A 13,236-nucleotide genomic window follows, 5' to 3' on the forward strand; every position below is an offset into this window, starting at 1 on the left:
GACCTGGCTTAATTGATTTTCTATTTATGTACTCTAGGCTGCTTTCTGGCTAGGAAGTTTTGCTGTATTCTCTTAAGGGGGTGGCAGAGAAGGAGGATGAATATTCAATTCCGTTAATTTTAATCTTAAAGCTTATGCTGGCAAAGATCTGTTTAGATACATTTGTAGGATGTTATTGATTTTACCAGTCTTGCAAAAAGACTGCTCAATTATTATTTTTTCCTAATGATTCTAGTACATTAACAACTTGTTTCTTTACTAATCTCTCTTGCTGTAGTTCGGGATTGTCATTGACACACAAAGTTTCATTGAGTAAAATTTGATTCTTGTATTGAAATGAGTCTTTAGTGCTGGCGTGAGGTTTCTTGCTTAATTGCACAGTTATCCAGTATGTTCTGAATGTGTGGAAAGTAGGGAGATAAAGCAGTTTTTCTGCAGATGTATATATTTTATCAAGATAGGATCTTCGTCACCCATGAGTGTGTTAGTCTTGTGGTCCTGCTACCTTTTTCTCACTTACCTCTCCCTCTACTTCTTCCAATCTTTCCTGCACAGTTTGCTTACTTCAGACAACGAAAACCAAAAACCGACATCGCGCAGTCGCAGAAAAAGACGGCGAAGAGGAAGGGCTCGCCTGTCCACACGCATGACGTTCCGAAGGAAGAGTGTGCACTAGCTGCCCAAGATGTTGGTAAGGGTAGAGAGAGTAAGGCTGAAGACACCAACCTGCTAGAGGCAGCAGCAGGCACAGAGGTAAATCTTAGTATTTCTTGTGTCTCACTTGACTCTGTCTGTAGATAGCAAGTATTCCAGGTGATTGTTTTACTTAATTGAGTATTAGCTCTCTGGCACTGCCAACTAGCTGCCATTGAGAAGTAAAATGATGTATTTTTCACTTGTAATAATTAACTCTCTTACAAAGTGGTGTTAATAACTGAAAAAAACATCTCCATGATATGGACCGGACAGCTAGTATTGTCAAGGAGCTGCCTGATGTCAGCCTGCTGAATTGAGGTCTTTCACTGCAATGAACTTCTCTTTGGGTGGACTTTTGGTTATGTGGCTGTGACTCCATGAAATGGCAAATCCAAACTGAGGCATGCAGTAGATGAGCAGAACTGTCAGGACCTTATGATGCACAGCATTAGTTTGGTTTTGTGTCACTTCACTGACTGAAGTGTGCTTAATGTTTTCTGAAAAAATGTAATTTGTTCCAGTGTGCTGGAACACGGCTAGTAGCTATGGCTAGTAGCCATTGTAAAGCCAGCATAGAAGTTACGTTCTCTAACAGATGTGTTTAAAATGTGACTCAGCTCGTGCCTGGTAATTTTCAGTATGTTTGTACTGATGAGCCTTTAGAGGTAGCCACTTAGTCCTGTCAGTAAGTGTAGAAAAAAAAGTTTCTGATATAGTTTGAGATTACCAGACATCTGCTAATAGATGTACTGGTCTGCCTGAATTAAGCAGTTGCTTTCTTTCTTCAGATCACATGCAAGACTTATTTTTTTTTATCAGCTGTGGATTAGACAGTCATGTAACACTTTCTATCTCGTAATAAAACTGAGCAAAACATAGTTTTGAGCAATTTTTTTTTTAGGAATCCAGCTTGCTTCAGAAGTAGTTGGCTAATGCTTTCACAAACCTCAGAAGCTACAAGGTGACTCTCTGGCTACAGCAAACTGTATCTATGTCAGTCTGGGAGTTTGTTTAGAAAGTAGTTTCCCAGTGCACTTCATCGTGCCTGTGCAAAGATTTGTGAGTTTTGGGGAGGCGGTGCCTTCTGCGTGAAAAGCATATCTCCAGCTGTTGGTGTGATTTCACGACATACAACAGCATCAGACCAGTGTGTTTGCAAATGTGAGGTAATGGAGAATATTATTTGCATGTATGATCGTGCTTTCTGCTGTGAGGGTATCCCTAGTGCTTTCAGGATATCCTGGATGTAACGTTAGCATTGCAAAGGCTTTTATGAAGCTTCATGCCACGCTGTCCGCACTAAGAAAAAAGCGTACAGTGTTTTGTCACTCAACCACAGCATCGTCAGGAGCGTCCTGGTTACGTTCATGTGAACTTAAGTGATTTTTGTTTGTTTTTTGATTTATTGCTTCTAAACAGTTTCTGTCAAAATAGCTGGTTTGTAAAGCAAATAGAAAATTCTTTTCTAGGTTACGTGAAGAGGGCACCAGTAGTCATTGGAAACTACTTTGTGCAGTTTCAAAATACAGGGAGGGTTATGGGCTGCCTTTTCTAAATAGTGCTGCAGTCATCTTTGTCTTGTCGTGAATTTAATGAGAGGTAAATATCTTTCAAGATATCAAGCTACATTAAGTATATGTGTCAGAAAATAGTACTGCTTTCCTAATTACCTGAATGATTTTAGCATGTTTGTTACGTAATCTCCTGTCAGTTAGTTACTGATATTTAGTAGTGGGTTAAAGAGTGCTCAACTGTATTTGCCAGCTACAAGGACAGAATATAAAGCATTGAATTGCAATGGTAAGACTTAGCCCTAAATTTTTGAGTAGACTTTCATAATGATTTTTTGCATTTATTTCATTCATTTGACCACAGATGAGCAGCAGGGTTTTTTCTCTCTCTCCCCTCCTTCCCTCCACCTTCTGGTATGCTGTTTCACAACATGGACATTTCTGGCTCGTGTGCTTAAGGTGTTTCCAAAAGAATTCAGCTTTTTCTTTTGTATCTTTAAAATGGCCATGGCTTAGTGTTTGTTTTATTTGTTTGCTTACTAGGGGAGTGCTCACTGGTCCAACTGGGATGTACTGAATGATCATGCAGCTGAAGTAAGTGTGAAAGAATGTATGTTTAGTAGAAGATGCTAATATATATGTGAAAGAAGAGTATGGTAATTGGTTACTAAAATTATTACTTTTTGAGCATTGTTATCAAATGTGATAGGAGTGATGTGATTTCACGATTTTACAGTCTAAAACAGGTATTTATCTGTACGTGCATGTACTGGCTGTGAAAGTAATTGCTAAGAGAATTGTTTTTAGTGAAACCATGGACCCTGTCCAGAGACATTTGAATGGTGTTTTTAATTGAAAAGTAGATTTATACTTTGTTTCACACATTAAAACCAAAAATTATTTAAAATAAGATATAAGATACTATCTCCTCTGTGAGAATTGTAACAGTATTGCTCCTAAGAAAACACAGGATTGATTGGAGCAGCTTCTTTCTACTTTTTGCTTGTTTTGCTGTTAAAGACCATAGAAACTCAGAGTATGTTGAATGTATATTTGCAATAGCTGCTTACACTTGAATTTGATTCTAAGTCAAGAACTTAACATTATTTTTCCTATGGATGGGCTGTTGTCCAGTCAGCACAGATGTATGTAAAAACTTTGTTTAATTTTGATAGCGTTCCCTCCATGACCACTTGTAAGTTGGAATGTGATTTAAATCCCCATATGTGTTAAAATGGCACATTGCCACAATTTGGTGCTATGGAAAGGCTCTTCTCCTTGATTTACTTCTGTGCCTTAAAGTATTATGTGAAAATATATTATCTATGAAATATTTTTCTTTGAAATTTTTAAGAATTAAGGACTTTTATATAAAATGTTTCTATTAAATACAAAGTCTCAATGTTGAATTACTTTTAAACTAGAATGTGCTCAGAATTGAAGCTTGATTTGTATTCAGAGTATTCACAAAACATAAGTGGTATATTGTTTTGGTGAGTAAATGCATTTTTGTTTCTTTTATGAAGAACGTTATGATAAATTCTGCTGCAGAATATGGTGACCTTGATGCTAAGATGTGTCAGGTGGGAATAGCTGAGCTAGAGAACAGACTTGTGGAAAAACAGGAGGCAGTCGAAAGGCTCTCTGTACAGATGGACGAGCTACAGGAACAACTTACCCAGCACAGTGACTCTATGCAACTTCAGGTATGTTTCACGGAATGGGATAATGGGGATAATACTACTTTATTTTAATCTTAAAATATTTAGGAGGCAAAACTCAAAATATATTTTATCTTGCTAACATGTGCTGTGAAAAGCAGTGCTTAGGTTTTTCTTTGACCAGTATCCAGGACTTCGTACTGCTTGAATCAATGAGAGTAAAATTAAATTTGAAATGCTCCTATTTTTAGAGAGATTTTATGAAATGCATAGTTAAATTCTTCTTCTGAGAAATGGTTGGATGCTCGCTACTAGTTTTTATTGATAAATTTTCTTACTATACTGAGGAGTGGGCCTTTATAGAGAGAACCTGCAAGAACCACTAAGGTAAGTATAATAAATTCAAGGCCAGGTTGGATGAGGCCCTGAGCAACCTGATCTAGTTGGAGATATCCCTGTTCCTTGCAGGGGGGTTGGACTAGATGACCTTTGAAGGTCCCTTCCAGCCCTAACCATTCTATGATTCTAAATAATACATTGAGGTAGGGGGCTCAGTGTAAAAACATGGGACTTACATTTTTATAAATACTGACTTTAAAAAAAAAAAATATATATATCAAGATCATTCTGAAAAGTGGTGCAAACTACCCCCCTTCAAAGTATTGTTCAAACTATTGAAAAGGAAGTACTTGTTGAAACGTCAGTGTTTCTGTGGATGTACCTGAGAAGCACTTCACGGATGCACCTAGGCTCCTTTTAAAATGGTCACACTGGATGGCAGACACAGCCACTGCCACCACAACCTCTGATGACTTTTTCTTCTGGAGATCATCACAGAATCACAGAATGTTAGGGATTGGAAGGGACCTTAAAGGATCATCTAGTCCAATCCCGCTGCCTGAGCAGGACCGCCTAGATTAGATCACAGAAGAATGTGTCCAGGCGGGCTTTGAACATCTCCAGAGAAGGAGACTCCACAACCTCTCTGGGCAGCCTGTTCCAGTGTTCTGTTACCCTTACTGGGAAGAAGTTCTTCCTCATGCCTAAGCGGAACCTCCTATGTTCCAGCTTATATCCATTTCCCCTTGTCCTATCATTGGATGCCAGTGAGAAGAGCCTGGCTCCATCTTCATGGCAGTCACCCTTTATATATTTATAAACATTAAAGCCCTGATAGAGTTAAATCTGGCCAGGGACATCAAGGCCAACAAGAAAAACTTCTACAGATATGTCAGTGATAAAAAGAGATCTAGGGAAAATGTAGGCCCTCTCCGGAAGGAAGCGGGGGACCTGGCTACCCAGGATATGGAGAAGGCTGAGGTTCTCAATGACTTCTTTGCCTCAGTCTCCACTGGCAAGAGCTCCAGTGGCACAGCCCAAGTCACGGAAGGCAAAGGCAGGGACTGTGAGAATGAAGAACCGCCCACTGTAGGAGAAGATCAGGTCTGAGACAATCTAAAGAACCTGAAGGTGGACAAGTCCATGGGACAAGATGAGGTGCATCCGCGGGTCCTGAGGGAACTGGCAGATGAAGTTGCTAAGCCACTATCCATCACATTTGAGAAGTCATGGCAATGTGGTGAAGTTCCCACTGACTGGAAGAGGGGAAACATAGCCCCCATCTTTAAAAAGGGGAAAAAAGAAGACCCAGGGAACTACAGGCCAGGCAGTCTCACCTCTGTGCCCAGCAAGATCATGGAGCAGATCCTCCTGGCGACTACGCTAAGGCACATAGAAAACAAGGAGGTGATTGGTGACAACCAACATGGCTTCACTAAGGGCAAATCCTGCCTAACTAATTTGATGGCCTTCTATGATGAGGTTACAGCAATGATGGATAGAGGAAGAGCAACTGACATCATCTACCTGGACTTATCCAAAGCATTTGATACTGTCCCACACGACATCTTTGTCTCTAAACTGGAAAGACATGGTTTTGATGGATGTACCACTTGGTGGATAAGGAATTGGCTGGATGGTCGCACTCAAAGAGTTGTGGTCAACGGTTCAATGTCCAAGTGGAGGCCAGTGACGAGTGGTGTTCCTCAGGGGTCAGTACTGGGGCCAGTGCTATTTAACATCTTTGTTGGAGACATAGACAGTGGGATCGAGCGCACCCTCAGCAAGTTTGCAGATGACACCAAGCTGTGTGGTGTTGTGGACATGCTGGAGGGAAGGGATGACATCCAGAGGGGCCTTGACAGGCTGGAGAGGTGGGCCTGTGAGACCCTCATGAAGTTCAACAAGGCCAAGTGCACGGTCCTGCACGTGGGTCGGGGCAATCCCATGCACAAGTGCAGGCTGGGTGGAGAATGGATTGAGAGCAGCCCTGAGGAAAAGGACTTGGGAGTGCTGGTGGATGAGAAGCTCAACATGAGCCGGCAATGTGCCCTGGCAGCCCAGAAAGCAAATCGTATCCTGGGCTGTATCGAAAGAAACGTGGCCAGCAGGTCGAGGGAAGTGATTCTGCCCCTCTACTGTGCTTTCTTGAGACCCCACCTGGAATACTGTGTTCAGCTCTGGAGTCCCCAACACAAGGACATGGAACTACTGGAGTGAGTCCAGAGGAGGGCCACGAAGATGATCTGAGGGCTGGAGCACCTCTGCTATGAAGGCAGACTGAGAGATTTGGGCTGTTCAGCCTAGAGAAGAGAAGGCTCCGGGGTGATCTTATAGCAACTTTCCAGTACTTAAAGGGAGCCTACAGGAAAGCTGGAGAGGGACTTTTTACAAGGGCGTGTAGTGATAGGACAAGGGGCAATGGATTTAAACTGAAAGAGGGGAGATTTAGATTAGATAGAAGGTAGAAATTTTTTACACTGAGGGTGGTGAGGCACTGGGACAGGTTGCCCAGAGAAGCTGTGGCTGCCCCATTCCTGGAGGTGTTCAAGGCCAGGTTGGATGAGGCTTTGGGCAACCTGGTGTAGTGGAGGGTGTCCCTGCCCATGGCAGGGGGTTGGAACTGGATGATCTTTGAGGTCCCTTCCAACCCAAACCATTCTATGATTAATGACGTGCCCCCTCAGTCTCCTCTTCTCCAAGCTAAAGAGACCCAGCTCCCTCAGCCTTTCCTCATAAGGCAGATGCTCCACTCCCTTAATCATCTTTGTGGCCCTGCGCTGGACTCTCTCAAGCAGTTCCTTGTCCTTCTTGAACTGAGGGGCCCAGAACTGGACACAATATTCCAGATGCTGCCTCACCAGGGCAGAGTAGAGGGGGACGAGAACCTCTATCGATCTACTAACCACACGCCTTCTAATACACCCCAGGATGCCATTGGCCTTCTTGGCCGCAAGGGCACATTGCTGGCTCATGGTTCAACAGGGCCCTCAGGTCCCTTTCCTCTGTGCTGCTCCCCAACAATTCAGTCCCTTGTACTGGTACATGGGGTTGTTCTTACCCAGATGCAAGACTCTACACTTGCCCTTGTTGTATTTCATTAAATTTCTCCCCGCCCAACTCTCCAGCCTGTCCAGGTCTCTGAATGGCAGCACAGCCTTCAGGTGTGTCAGCCACTCCTCCCAGTTTAGTGTCATCAGCAAACTTGCTGACTGTGCACTCTATTCTTTCATCCAAATCATCGAATATGTTGAACAGTACAGGTCCCAGTACTGACTCTTGAGGGACTCCACTGGATACAGGCCTCCAACTGGACTCTGTCCCCTTGACCACTAATCTCTGGCTTCTATCCTTCGGCCAGTTCACAATCCACCTCACTATCTGATCATCCAGACCACACTTCCTCAGTTTAGCTGTGAGGATGCCGTGGGAGACTGTGTCAAATGCTTTACTGAAGTCAAGATAGACCACATCCACTGGTCTACCATCATCCACCCACTGGGTGATGTCCTCATAAAAGGCTATCAGGTTTGTCAAGCACGACTTACCCTTAGTGATGCCATGTTGACTGCCCCTAATGACCCTCTTATCCTTGATATGCCTAGAGACAGCACCAAGGATAAGTTGTTCCATTATCTTTCCAGGAATGGAGGTGAGGCTGACAGGTCTATAGTTACCTGGGTCTTCCTTCTTGTGCTTTTTGAAGACCGGAGTGACATTTCCTTTCTTCCAGTCCTCAGGCACCTCTCCCATTCCCCACAATTTAGCAAAGATGATGGCGAGTGGCCTGGCAATGACATCCGCCAGCTCCCTCAGCACTCGCGGGTGCATCCCATCAGGACCCATGGACTTATGGATGGCTAGGTTGCTTAACTGGCCCCTAACCAAGTCCTCACCAACCAGGGTAGACTCCTCCTCTATCCTGACTTCCTCAGGAGCCTCAGGGTTCCAGGGCTCATCAGGGTAGCCTCCAGCAGTATAGACTGAGGCAAAGAAGGCATTCAGTAACTCTGCCTTCTTCTTATCCTCTGTCACCAGGGCACCTTCCTCATTCACCAGTGGACCTAAATTGCCTCTAGTGTTAGTTTTCTCTGCAATGTATTTGAAGAAGCCCTTTCTGTTGTCCGTGATCTTTCTTGCAAGGTTTAATTCCAAGGAGGTCTTAGCTTTCCTAGTTGCCTCCCTGCATCCTCTGACAGCAGACCTATATTCCTCCCAAGTGGCCTGCCCCTCCTTCCATGATCTGTACACTCTCTTCTTCCACTTGAGTTTGCCCAACAGTTCCCCATTTAACCATGCAGGTCTCTTGGTGCCCTTTTTTGACTTCCTACCTGTTGGGATGTACTGGTCTTGAGCTCGGAAGAAGAGGTCCTTGAAGGCTGACCAACTATCTTGGGCCCCTTTACCTTCCAGTACTCTGTTCCATGGGATTTCTCCTAGCAATTGTTTGAAAAGATCAAAGTTGGCCCTACTGAAGTCCAGGGTTCTAGTTCTGCTTTTTTGAATGCTTTCATGCTTTTTGAATGTTTGTAAATACTTGTGGCTTTTTGATTTTGGGGTGGTGTGGTGTTTTGTTTTTTTCATATGGGCAAATGATTAAGTAGGATAAGTTAAACTTTACTAAACTTACGTGTACCTCTGCCAAAATATTAATAAAAGATATTTTGAATTCCCTTTTTCTAGCATTTCTGTTTAAAGGTAAATTATCAGGTGCTTCTGAAGAATAGTTACTTCCCCCTTTACATGCTGTTTTTCTCCTTTTAGGATTGGGAAAAAAAGACATTACCTATTGGTGAGAAATAAATTGAAAAGGTTAACATGATTAACATAAAACAGGATTAAAGTATTCCATCTGATTAACTTTCTGTCACATGGCTCAAAAGAAGAGCTGACAGATAGGAGACAATTTAAGGGATACTAAATATTCGTTATATCCTGTAGAAAAATTGATTGCTTTTACATCAATAAGAGCTACAAAATTTTGAAGTAAAATTACTGATTTTTATTGCTGGTATCCTATCGTTTGTTCAAAAAGTCACTTTTGATTAGGTTTGTCATCTCTTTGGGATCAGCGTAAGATTCCTCTTTCATCATGCCTGCCGTCATGTTTGGACATAAGTATTTCTGGTCCTTTGGTACAAGTTTTTAGAACTTAAGTGTAACTATAGACTCTAACAGCTTTGCTTTAAGAAAACTTGCTGGGTTCCTAATATGTTAAGAATACTTCATTTTTGAAAATGCACTTTTTGTGATCCATGTAGGAAACTACCTTTCAAGAGCAGAGTGAAGTGATCAGGGAACTAACAAGCTGCCTTCAACAGGTGAAGAAGGATCAGGATGACCTACAGGAAGAGGCTTCATGTGTAGCTGTTCAGATTCATGATTTGCAACTTCGGTTACATCAGGTGTGCCTCTCCTCCAATTTTTGTTTCCTTACAAAGAGAATAAGAAAAAGTTTGGAATATGAATGTAAAAACATACTGAGCTTATCACATAGCTCTCCATAGTTCAGCTTGCAATGCACCAGACAAAATTATTTCAGGGTGAGGCTGAATCTTCCACTTGCTAGGGAGAAGTTCTGGAGACATCCTTAGATTTTCCACTTACTTGCTTGTGTAATGTTTGGGAGGTCATTACACTTCTTTGTCAGTTTAACCCATGTTAGGGAATTTTACCTGATATTGTTAGTGGTTTGGGATCTATATGCAACAATAAGTGTAATGATACGAGCTTATGGTGGGTTTTCCTTGTATTTGCCAAAGAAAGCTCTGAGTATATGCATGGACAACTCTAACAGCTCAGCTGTTACACAGAAACTTGCTATGTTGGGGTAATATGACTTGGCTCAAAGAAGGGAATTTCAAATAGCCTGAAGATGGTTGATGCAGCCCCTGCTTCAGTGCAACACGTTGTTCATGGATCTAATCTCTGGATAATAAGATATACTGCAGCCTTTCATCTACTTTAAAAAAAAATAAGAATTAAATACTTCTTTTTTTTTTTTGTGATGCTCAGTGTTCTGGTGGCTATTATCTCTGAACACCTGTGTATTTATTGTCTCAGGAGCCTTGTAGTATATGCCGAAGAGTTTATGTTTACTTAACCATGCCAGGTTTGCAAGATAAGACTTGCACTAGGAGGGATTACATGTCTTAAATGTCTGGATAGGAAGGGCGTTTAAAAAATATTAAAAACAAAAACTAGATCGTACTGAAGTCCAGGGATTATCTTGAAGGAGTTGCTCATGCCCTGGAAAATAAATTCTAAACTATCTAATTTTGGAAAAGAACAAAAAAACCTGCCTTCTGTGTGTAATTCTGACTGCTGTTGACAAAATATGGGGTAATAGTGTTGGGAAATACTCTTTGGGAAAGTGTTGGGGTTTGCTCCATAAGCCATTGAAAGATAATGATAAAGCCTCTAAATAGCACTTCAGGCATATTCTAAACAAGGCTAGTAATATGGGGCAAGTTGTTTGTGGAAGCGTGTCATCCTTGTTAACAGATGAAAGTACTGATACTGTTTTCAATATTATCTTCTTGATTTTAGCCAAGTCTTTAGAAAAGGATTTTAAAAATTAATAAACCACATTTTATTTTACCCCCATAGTGGTAAATGTCTTCATTTGGAGGGAGGTAGAGAGAAAAAAACCCTTTAGTATTGAGCTGTAAATCCTTTGCAGAGAAGACTAATTTTGTTCATTGTCCTCTCACCATGTTTTACATGTATGTCCAGTCCATTGGAAGTCCTGCTTTGTTTTAGGGGCTTCATAGAGATGAATTATCTAACATTTATATCTTTACAGTAAGTAATAGAATGTGAAACATGACAAGTGTTATCTGACTTCTTTGAGGGAGATTCTTATTTGTTGAGAATGAAAGGCATACGGTAAACCTATAGTAAATTATTGTGGTGTATTTTATGCATAGTGAGACTTGAATATGAGTTACTCTGATAGAAACTTTCTTCTGACTGTGAGTACCTTTATGTGCCCAGGCTAATGAGATGCAGAGGAGTAAAAGCCCTGGGAAAAACGAAATGTTAGAAACCCAGCAGCAGATGTCCTTGTTTCAGAACTGTCTCAGAGAACAAAATGCTCATTTGGAAATGCTGCGTCAGAAAGCATATGGCCTGGAAGTACAGCTTGAGTCTTCTCAAAAGGTGAAAACTGATGAAATTACCTTTATAATTATGAGTTCTAGGTAATTAGGTTTTTGTTGTGATTGTGCAAGCCAAGGTGGTACTTTTGGAGGAAGAACCTGCAGTGAACATTCAATTTGTGTATGAGGTAACATTGATGCTTCAGGCTTGAAAATACACTTTAGTATGGAATTAAAATCTGTTCTTCTGAAGGTAATGATATTCAGCTAAGGCAAAATAGCTGCCACAATTTAAGATTTTTTTTTTTTTCTATGAAATAAGGATTCAGTTTTGGCTCTTCAAAATTTGTGTATTTATTGAAATTACTCTATCGGTTTCTGATGTTGTAGGGTGGATCTTTAACTTTGTTACCAAATTGTTGTATAAGAAGTTTCCATCAGAATGAGGCCCCTCTGGTGTTTGTTGAGCTGAGGTGTGTGGGAAGGTAATGGACAGGGTCTTGCAGTGGGGTGAAGGTTGCTGAATATGCTGAGTAAGCATGTAATGTTACAGTTGCTTGTGAACTTAAAACATCTCAATGAGAGTAGAAGTTACCTGTATCTGTAATCACGTTAGTTTCAGATACAAAACAAAGTGAAAAATTTGTGTGGGAATATTTTGATGCAATCATTCCAGAAATGAGCACTATAATACAGAATATTATATAAAATGAAGAAACTCAGTTCAAGTTGAAAACACATAACAGATATTTATTATTTTAAATTTGGTGATAACTGTGACCTGCTGTAGTGGCATGGTCATGAAAAAAAGTCTTTAGAAACAAATTTGTAGAGGTTGTGATTATTAACTTGTGTTAAAGGAATAGCTTAAAAGGTCTGATTTCCTTTAAGCACATAACCAGTAATCCCGTAGGTAGAAACTTTATAAACTTTTATAAAGTTTTATAAACTTTTAAACTTTTATAAACTTTGGTTACCCGGGACATAGAGAAGGCTGAGGTACTCAATGAATTTTTTGCCTCAGTCTTCAATGGTAAAGCCTCTTGTCTTACCACCCAAGCTGTGGAAAGAACTAGCAGGGACTGTGAGGATGAACCACCGCCCACTGTACTTGAAGACCAGGTTCGGGAACATCTGAGGAACTTGAAGGTGCACAAGTCCATGGGACCTGATGAGATCCATCCGCGGGTCCTGAAGGAACTGGCGGATGAAGTTGCCAAGCCACTGGCTATTGTATTCGAGAAGTCGTGGCGGTCTGGCGAGGTCCCCGATGACTGGAAGAGAGGGAACATAACCCCCATTTTTAAAAAGGGGAACAAGGAGGACCCGGGCAACTACAGACCGGTCAGCCTCACCTCTGTGCCTGGCAAGGTCATGGAGCAGATTCTCCTGGGAACCATGCTAAGGCACATGGAGAGCAAGGAGGTGGTGGGTGACAGCCAACATGGCTTCACCAAAGGCAGATCGTGCCTGACCAACTTGGTGGCCTTTTACGATGGGGTGACAGCATCGGTGGACAAGGGTCGACCAATGGATGTCATCTACCTGGACTTGTGCAAAGCTTTTGACACTGTCCCGCACGACATTCTTCTCTCTAAATTAGAGAGGCATGGGTTTGATGGACCACTCGGTGGATAAGGAATTGGCTCAATGGCCGCACTCAGAGAGTAGTGGTCAACGGCTCGATGTCCAAGTGGAGACCGGTCACGAGTGGCGTCCCTCAGGGGTCCGTGTTGGGCCCGGCCCTCTTCAACATCTTTGTCGGTGACGTGGACAGTGGCATGGAGTGCACCCTCAGCAAGTTCGCCGATGACACCAAGCTGTGTGGTGCCGTCGACACGCTGGAAGGGAGGGATGCCATCCAGAGGGACCTTGACAGGCTGGAGAGGTGGGCCTGTGAGAACCTCATGAAGTTCAACCAGGCCAAAT

General features: G+C 42.0%; 1 protein-coding gene across 2 annotated transcripts in view; it reads left to right on the forward strand.

Annotated features, from left to right (window-relative positions):
* PCNT (pericentrin) overlaps nt 1-13,236 on the forward strand; it is a 128,927-nt gene that overhangs the window by 5,467 nt on the left and 110,224 nt on the right. The window contains exons 2-6 of one of the 2 annotated variants that reach the window (XM_086616121.1): nt 556-753; nt 2,751-2,801; nt 3,734-3,913; nt 9,469-9,612; nt 11,204-11,368. In XM_086616121.1, the coding sequence (XP_086472247.1) occupies nt 556-753; nt 2,751-2,801; nt 3,734-3,913; nt 9,469-9,612; nt 11,204-11,368 (738 nt within the window). The remainder of the gene's footprint in view (nt 1-555; nt 754-2,750; nt 2,802-3,733; nt 3,914-9,468; nt 9,613-11,203; nt 11,369-13,236) is intronic. The other variant, XM_086616122.1, reaches the window with a different exon arrangement.

This window comes from Tauraco erythrolophus, chromosome 8, assembly GCF_009769465.1.
Source record: "Tauraco erythrolophus isolate bTauEry1 chromosome 8, bTauEry1.pri, whole genome shotgun sequence".
NCBI lineage: Eukaryota > Metazoa > Chordata > Aves > Musophagiformes > Musophagidae > Tauraco > Tauraco erythrolophus.